The 9364-nt window shown below is 43.7% G+C and overlaps 1 protein-coding gene across 2 annotated transcripts in view; it reads right to left on the bottom strand.

Moving 5' to 3' along the window:
- Positions 1–813: 813 nt before the first annotated feature.
- The window catches only part of bcl11ba (BCL11 transcription factor B a), a 9341-nt gene continuing 790 nt past the window's right edge, over positions 814–9364 (bottom strand). Inside the window, exons 1-3 of one of the 2 annotated variants that reach the window (XM_029833005.1) lie at positions 9334–9364; positions 6597–7034; positions 814–5655 (exon numbers count right to left, since the gene is read on the bottom strand). The exon at positions 9334–9364 is cut by the window's right edge and continues 790 nt beyond it. In XM_029833005.1, coding sequence (XP_029688865.1) covers positions 3680–5655; positions 6597–7034; positions 9334–9364 — 2445 coding nt within the window. In that variant the 3' untranslated portion in view covers positions 814–3679. The remainder of the gene's footprint in view (positions 5656–6596; positions 7035–9333) is intronic. The other variant, XM_029833006.1, reaches the window with a different exon arrangement.

Here is a 9364-nt window from a genome sequence, read left to right as displayed (position 1 = left end):
TGAAGACATCCAGGACTTTATGTCTTTAAGACAGGTCTGAAGCTTCACTAACTTCTCTGTCTCCTCTGGTTTCATGGATAAATAAAGCTGAGTGTCATCAGCATAACAATGAAAATTTATCCCATGCTGCCGAATAATGTTCCCTAAGGGAAGCATGTACAAGGTGAAGAGGATTGGTCCAAGTACAGAACCTTGTGGAACTCCATGGCTAACCCTACTGTATGAGGAGGGAACACCATGGACATGAGCAAACTGGTATCTATCAGATAAATACGATCTAACCCCATCTAGTGCTGTCCCTTTAATCCCAATCACATGTTCCAGTCTATGTAACAGGATGCTGTGATCAACTGTATCAAAAGCAGCAACAAGGTCCAGCAGAACCAGCATAGAAACCAGTCCTGAAGCTATGAGAAGATCAATAGTAACTTTAAGAAGTGCTGTTTCTGTGCTGTGATGAGCTCTAAAGCCTGACTGAAACATCTCAAACAGGCTGTTCCTCTGCAGGTGCTCCAGTAACTGAGTCACCACCACCTTCTCAAGAACTCTAGAGATAAAAGGAAGGTTGGATATTGGCCTATAAATTGCTAATACATCAGGATCCAGTGATGTTTTTTTAAGCAACGGCTTAATCACTGCCACCTCAGTGCAGCTTTTGATACAGTTGATCACAGCATCCTGTTCCAGAGACAGGAACATATGATTGGAATTAAAGGGACAGCACTAGACTGGTTTAGATCATATTTATCAGATAGATACCAGTTTGCTCATGTCCATCATGTCATTCCCTCTTCATGCAGTAGGGTTAACCATGGGGTTCCATAAGGTTCTGTACTTGGAGCATTTGGTCCTTCTAGGCTGGACAATTAAAATTCATTGATTTTCACATAACCCTTTAAAAAAAGTATCCATTTGATTCAAAATAGTGAAAGCTAACCCTGAGTTTTCAGTACAGGAGGTTAGCCCCTGGCCAAGACTTGATGGTGGGTTCCTCATTCGGGTCACGTGTCAAAGCAGAGAGTGTTGAATGCTCCCAGGTATGAATTGCTGTTTAGCTGTTTAGGCAGAGTACTTGGGGAGTTCTACAACAGATTACTGAGTACTTTTAATTTCCTTCTTCTAGTTGCCTCTCTGATGGACCTTAATGAATTAGAATGAACTGGATAAATTAGAACCTACAAGAACATCTGCATTCAAATTCCAAGAAAACACTTCTCCTCACAACTGCCGAAGCAAAAACTGTAACCATGTCTCAAGTCACAAGTTGTTAATGGAGTTAAGAGAGTTGAAGAAAAATAAAGATTTCCCCAGTGCATAAACCTGAAACTTACATAAGCCCCTTAGGAACAGGACTCAGAACTTCCAAGTACACCCACAATTAAAATGTAAATGTGTGTTTCTGCTGGGTTGAAATATCCAGTTAGGGACCTGAAAAAGGTCAACAGACCAATCTGATAAGAAATCAAATAGACGTCCCACGTACGCCAATCCTCAACCCTCTGGCTTAAGTTATTCCAACCACACTCATCCTTCAGGTCAGTTTCCTCCCCGTAAAACAAAACATCCTGTCACATGACATGAGTGATGCCATTATTATTAATTCTATCCTATTCACTCAGCTTCAATAGATGGAATAAAGGATGGGGAAAAACCTAACAAAGTGATTCACCTGATTCCTTTCACGAAGAATATAAATACGTAGCACTCCGAGGAAACCTCAAGCTACTGTTGGAGCACCTGTGTATCTGTTCTAAGTCCCCAAACAGCCAAATCCACGTTGGTTCATTCCTTTTCCTCCAAAATCGGTTTATTTTGTGATTACTTACAGCCAAGGCAGAAAAAAGAAACACGTTTCACAATTACAGGGACAAAATTGGTGAAGACCATCATTTCAATTTTGACTGTAAAATAATAATATTTTTTTTTTTTTAAATCCCACTTTGCAAATAACACACAGATGTACATATACAGTACATACATGTACACATACAAACATATAGATGCGTTTGTATGCGTATATATGTATATATGAACGCATTTATACGTGCAACTATAAATAGATGCACGGATAAATGTATGTACTTCTTTTTTTAAAAAGGAGTAAAACACATTTTCTTATCGCAACAAAATCCTTTTCTACATTATATTTCCATTTTTTCAGAATTGTTTTGTGTCTATTATTTAATATTTTTGATGATATGTTTGATATTGTAAGGAGTCTCTTGAAGAACATCGTCATTTTCTTTCGTACCAAAATGTGCGTACATTTTTCCAAGACCTGGTAAATTATCATCATCTCATCTCTTTCTGAGTGAGAGACATAGACATGTACAGAGAGAGAGACAGAGACATCCCAAGTTTTGGAGCCTTCCATTAAAACAAGATTCAGTGTAGCATATAGATCTATATGAAGTTGGACTGTGTGTGAACATGAATGATAAATGATCTATCTGATAATTTCGCTACTTTAATGTACACGTGTGTGTTTTGTCCTCTACACAGAAGTCACAAACAACAGTAAAGTTTTAACGATGGTGATGTTGGTGGAATGTTCATTAATCAGATCTGTATCAGTCGCTGGGAATGTTTCTCAACTTTAAATAAAGAATTTCTTCAGCAGGATCATTTCTAAGCATCTGCAATATCTGCATGTGCACGCAAGCATGTGCGAATTAGAGCCAGCTAATTGTAGCTCTGGTGTGTCCCAAGTAGGGATCTGCTGTTGGTCTGGTGAGGCTGTTGTAGAAGGCACAACTTGAGCAAATTATTCAGATATTTGATGTCCTTTAGTGGCCTCTCACAAGTGCCAGAGAAGAGCGTTTTATAACCTGAGATAGTCCGTTTCTCCTCCTCATCTTGAAGCACGAAGCTGGCGTTCCACCAAAACAGGGCACTAGGGCTGCATGCGCTGTAGGATTTATGCATTTATCAATGTGAGAAGATGAAAGGCTGCGCAGAGGCAGAGGGAGAAGCGAACAGCTGTCGGCAGGTTGAGGGACCTGGCTGGTAGAAGATGGTTAAGCCCACAGCAGGTTTCTGATCCTTGGCATCGCCCTTCCTTATTTTAGAGTCATCATCACTTCTGCTTTTATCAAATTATCATCACACGTCACACTAACATCGTCACACGTCACACTAACATCTGTACATGTTGTAGCGCTAAAGGATTGTTGTTCGCATGGCAGCATCAAACCTGTGGATTAGCGTCTGCTCACTCAGCATCGCTCTCAAGCTAAATATTGGATCGAACTTTTCTCTTCCAGAAATATATGTTGAATATACATTGTCTCACGGGCAGTGGCCATCAATGGGTAAAAAACAACAGCTGGGGAAAAGGACTCATCTGGGTTTTCAGAAACCAAAACAACACTACATGAACAATTTTTGTTTGTTTTAAAAACGCACCTGCGTGTACCAAAATGTCAATAAATAAACAATATTGCACAGTTAAAGGCCAACTTGTTCAAAAACTCGAATGGCAGATTTAGCTATTTAAAAAAGAGACCTCTATGAGGTTAGATGGTTTCGATTGCCTTTGAGACCGTGTTTAAATATTTCCACACAATTTTTCCACGCAAAGTTTCATCAAAATTCATCAAAATTCACATTTTACAAAAGGGCCTCCAGCTGCCCTTCCACACCATATGGGACATGTGGAGTTGAAAAAGAGGGAACTGGTTTACACCGTCTCTGCTTGTTCCAGTTTGATGTCATTGGTCATCAAATGTTCTCCATGCCACTTTTTCATGTGTTTCTCCAGAGTGCTGTACACACTGAAAGGCATTTGGCAAATGTCACAACGATAGACCTCCTTACCAAGCTGGCCATGCGTCTTCATGTGGCGCGTTAGCTTTGAGCTCTGGGCACACGCGTAGTTGCACAGCTCACACTTGTAGGGCCTCTCACCCGTGTGACTGCGTCGGTGCACTGTCAGGTTGCTGCAGTTTTTAAAAACTTTGCCACAGAACTCACAGGTGTCAGACCGCCGGCTGTCCTTTGAGCTGGGTCTGCCAGGACCTCCGCTCAGGTGAGGCGTGCTGCCTCCACTTGCGGTCCCACTACGGCCCGACAAGCCACCATCCATCAGGTCTCCTGGGGGCGTGGAGAAGCGCAGGCTTCCATTTTCAGAGGAGTGCTCCGATGAAGTGCCGAAGGGAGATTGTCTCGAGTCACTGAAGCCTAGAAAAGGGTCTTTTATGAAATGGCGAGAGGCAGCATAGCCCACTAACCACTGGGAGTAGACATTTTCAGAGGGTATGAGGGGTGCCGGGGAACCATCCCCGTCCTTCTCTGTCTTTATCCTCTTACTCATGGAGTTAGCCAGGCCAGAACCAGCGACGGAAGCGGGTTTGTAGGGAAATAAGCTTGGAAGAGAATCATCCGATCCGCTGTTCCTGCCATTAACAATTGTCCTTTCCGGTCTGTGGCGGTCCGTCTCCTCGGGCACCGAATCCTCGTCCGCTGTGTCCTGTCGGTGTTCTGAGCAGCTCTTGGACAAGTCCGTCCGGCCACGATTGTCAACTATCAAACTGTTATAATGTTGAATGGAATTAAGACCCCGAGCTCCCATCATTTTTTCAAAAGTGAATGATGACTTCTCCTCAGATAGCTGTTTGGAGCCGTTCTCCCTGTTCCGGTATAATTCGGACTCCATGCTAAAGTTTGATTCTGGTCGACTCTCACTCTCTAGTTCCTCTTCCTCCTCTTCTTCCTCTTCGTTTCCTTCTACCTGGAAGTCACCACCGTGGTTCTTCATGCGCTCACTTGTGCCTGGCTCCGGGGAACTTGTAGTTGATAGTCCATCATCCGAACGCCCAGTCAGTGAACCAGGCTTGTGCATGTGGGTCTTCATGTGGCGTTTCAGCTTACTCGCCTGAGAACATGCATGGTCACACAGCTGGCACTTGTAGGGTTTCTCTCCGGTGTGGCTTCGGCGATGCACAACCAAGTTGCTTTGGAACTTAAATGTCTTACCACAGAACTCACAGGATTTGACTTTGTTCTGCATCGGTGGAGGGCTAGTACTGTTTGCGGGAGCCGGTGGTAAGGGAGGAGTGCACACAAAGGGTGACTTTGGCCCAATTTGAAAGGTGTTGGGGTTGAGTAATCGGTGAATATGGTTGGCCCTGCCTGGCGACAGCGGCGGTGTTGTACTGTTGCTATTACCCGCCAATTCACGTAACCTCCTGGAGAAGTCCATGGAGTGGGACTCCATGGACACGGGCGCGAGACGCATCACCTTTTCAAAGGCACTTGGGTGCTGTGAGATGAGACCCATTTCTTCTGTGCTAAGGCATTCTAGCCTATGGGAGTCCAGGTGGTGGCGGGCAGGGGGGCTAACAAATGCAGGCATGTTGGGCAGTCGGTTCTCGATAAAAGCAGAGGCGGGCTCTCGAGTCACTGGGCCTGTCATTCTTAAGAGCTGGAAAGGGTTGTTTTCCCCCAGAAAGTTGATGAGGGGGGGATGAGGGATGCAGTCATTGCCCATGGGTGGAGGCATGGTGATGCGTGGAGTTAGGGCTGCGCTCGAGGGATCTGACTCCAGGTATATGCGAATGCCATGCGTGTTTTGAGCATGCTGTAGCAGGAACCAGGCATTGGAAAACATCTGCTTACACGTGGTGCAGATATAACTGGAGGGCTCATCCCTCTGACCTGAAATAAACACAGAAAAAGGTTTTGGATTCAGAGAAGGACCCTTTGGAGCAGTCTTGGTGGCATAGGTGTTGTTTCTGTCAATCTTTAGCCACTGTCACGGGGTAAGATGGAATGAATGTACTTTCATTAACACAAAAGGTCAAAGCTGGTTTCCTGTCTCAGGACTCTGACACAAGTGTCTCTGCTCTCTCGTCCAGCAGGTTCCTCTGAACTGGGATCAGATCGCCCCTGGTGCCCCTGCCCAACAACTCCATTATCAGTAAGTGTGACAATAGTAGAAGCAATCTGCATCTCCCTCCTCCCTTCTTTTTTCTCTCACACACTGTGCCTCCTGACCGTCCTTCAGACAAAATCCAATCCCCAACTTTTGACCATCACACATGTTTGAGGCCATTAAAATAACAAAAGCATTAGCATTGAGACCTGTATGAATCAACTGGGTTTAGAGCCAGGACAATGAGGACTGGACATGTATCCGTTCAGCTCCCTGTGAGCACAATCAAGATCATTCAGGGTTTAAAGCTCCTCCTCCGAGTGCTCTCCAGGCTCTTTCCCTGCAAGACGTACCTGAACTCGCTTTGATAGGAATCAGATAAGAGAGTGAGAGAGGTGTTATCTGCTTTAAGAGCACTTAAATGTGTCCTGCAGGACAACAGACGGCAGGTGGCCCTGTGACTGCTCCTACAGGCTCCAGAGAGCATCTGTGGCATCTTCTGCCTCCCTCAGAACATGTTTGTTCATTAACGATCCCTTTTCGGATCAACACCCTTGATTTTGTATTGCTACTTTAGCTCATATGGGATCAATAGAGCAGCTTGTAAAACAATCACTAGTCCACACTCAAAAGTTCAACTAAACTGTGACAGACAGACAGACAGACAGACAGACAGACAGGCAGGCAGGCAGGCAGGCAGGCAGACAGACAGACACTGCTCTACCTTCAGGTGTATTTTCTTGCTTTGGGCAAAGGCCCTTGGTCGGCGTGGTCTCCTGCTCAGGTGTCACCTGGATGCCCACTTCCACCGGCTCCACAACCTTCTTCGGCTTCCTTGGCTGCTGGCTGTGCTGGAGAGTCTGCAGAGGTGCTCTTCCTCCTCCTCCTCTTCCTCCTCCTCCTCCTCCCGGCTCTTCCATCTTTTCACAACAGTCGGCAGGCAGCAGTCCTGTTTGGCATTGCTTCTTCTTGTGTTCAATGAAGAGGAGGATTTCACCCAGTGGAAGGGTCATCTGACACTGGCCGCAGGTCAGCAAGTCATGGTCGCTGTGCAGGCCAGGCGGGAGAGAATGGGCCGGACTAAGCTCCAAAATGTGTGGATGAACGGCCAAGGTGCCAGGCAGTGCTGGAGTATGGGGGGGCTTAACCTCCACTGTCCAATCAAAAAACAAGGAAAGAACAAAAATGTTAATTCACACTCATTTGTCAATCATTACAAAGGTCAAACTCACATGCAGAGATGGCGCAAGTGACTGTTTCACAGCTGCTAACATGGTGGCCATTCGGGCTTTAGCTGCTAACTACCTCTTCTCAACGTATACAAGAAATCTTCTCAAGACGTCACCACAATAGATTTAAACAAGAATAGTTTTGTATAAATCTGCATAAACCTTTTAGAAACCTTCAGAAACCTTTTAGAAACCTTTTAGAAATGTCCAGAAACCTTTTAGAAACCCCCAGAAACCTTTTAGAATCCTCCAGAAACATTTTAGAAACCTTCAGAATCCTTTTACAATCCTCCAGAAACCTGCAGAAACCTACAGAAGCCTTTTAGAAACCTCCAGAAACCTGCAGACACCTTCAGAAACCTTTTAGAAACCCGCAGAAACTTTTTAGAAACCTTCAGAAACCTTCGGGTGAGCAAAGCCAGACGAGCATCTCTGTTGAATCTGTCACAACACAGATGACAGAAAAGCACCACTGGTGATTTTATTTTATCATGGGCCTGACAATGGAACACCTGATTTGACTGAGGGCAACAATAAGAGTCACTCGTGTGGATAAATGCAACTTTTTAAGTAAGCAAGGCAAACCTGAATGTCCCTGCGCACACTAACACACACTCACACAGATGAAAGAAAGAAAGAAAGAAAGAAAGAAAGAAAGAAAGAAAGAAAGAAAGAAAGAAAGAAAGAAAGAAAGAAAGAAAGAAAGAAAGAAAGAAAGAAAAGAAAAAGACAAAGAGAGTCAAAGTGGAGGGGTCAATATGATGCTTCATATTCACCAAAATACCACAAAGTGTGTTTGTGTGTGCGTGTGTGTGTTATAGCATATTTACAATGAGTTGAGGTTTGGGGCCACCTGTTATAGTGGTAGTAATCTTAAAGGTACTTTAAAAAACTATTTGGGGCAAAAATAAGAATTTTAAGATAAGTCAAAGTGTCTCTAGTATTACTAATTAGAAGAATCTAAGAAGAGAACATCTTCTCCTTCTGCTCTTCTACAAAATACCCCTAAATTTATATTTTTGTATATCAAATTCAGTTCAACGATCAGTCGCTGTACAAACACTTCAAAGTGATATTATAAAATGTAATAGAAATAATCATAATCATGTGGAAGAATTGCAATGATAATTACTGGATAACTAACTTGGAAATAAAAGAGAAAAGCTAGTTGTGACGTTTGGTTAGAAAATTTTTGAAGCTTAAAAATAAACCTGGTCAAAGAAGCAAAAAGCAAGCGAGTAATAAATGACATCAGTAAAATAATGCAGACTTTTTACTTCTATGTAATCACAAAAGTGTGTGTGTGTGTGTGTGTGTGTGTGTGTGTGTGTGTGTGTGGTATGTTGCAAGATGAAGGAAGAAAAAGCCCTTAAGAAGGAGCAGGTCAATAGTGGAGTTGTGACTGAGAAGGCGCGCAGCATGAGAAGGCGTGAGAGGGCAGCGTGCAGGTGTTGAGGCGACTCTGGGGTGTCAGGACCTCCAAGATTCAGCCCACAGCTGCACCAATCTGCACATCTGCACATGTTTAAATCTAAAGATCGACCATTCCTACCAATTAACACCAATTTCAAATCTAGAAGCGGCTGAGAGCCGAGCGGGAGCACAAGAGGGTTCAAATAAATGAATAAATGACGGAGTTCGGAAGGTTGCTGGAGGGTTTCAGAGGCTCGGAATTACAATCCGATCTCACTCTGGAAATACTTTGTGTTCCTAAAGAGAAAAAATAAAATAAAAATCCGGAAAATTTAGTTTTTATAAAGATTTATTCTAAACGGGAATGTCCGCTTTTTTACGGTGTTAAAACATTCCAAATGTAATAGAGGAAAATTAAAGGAAAAAATTTGATTAAAAAAACCCACCTCAAAACAATTGAAAGGGAAAAAAAATACAGTTTTTTAAAATGTTTTAAATCGGGTCTCAAACGTAAAAATACGGATCGATCGTGATCGTAAAGAGGCCTGAAAGATTTAAACAAATGAAAATATAACGATTGTTGTCATTTTCAGAATTGAAACTGGAGGAAAGCGCATTTCCCCCCCTCTTAAACCAGCAAAGGAGCAATAATTAGTGTAGATTATTGGTGTTTTAATCCCCGCTGTAGTCAATCAGTCAACACGGACACTCAAAGCCGGACAGACGGACAAACTTTGGCTGCACGTGTGCCACCGTCGGGCTGTGCGCGCCTCTCGCCGGTGAAAGCTTCGGGTTCGGGAGCGCGGTGCGAAGACTCACCGGTGGTCTCTCTCCGGGACAGGTGCTGCGG

This window comes from Takifugu rubripes, chromosome 2 (genome assembly GCF_901000725.2).
Source record: "Takifugu rubripes chromosome 2, fTakRub1.2, whole genome shotgun sequence".
NCBI lineage: Eukaryota > Metazoa > Chordata > Actinopteri > Tetraodontiformes > Tetraodontidae > Takifugu > Takifugu rubripes.
This window is presented reverse-complemented; position numbering and strand designations above follow the sequence as displayed.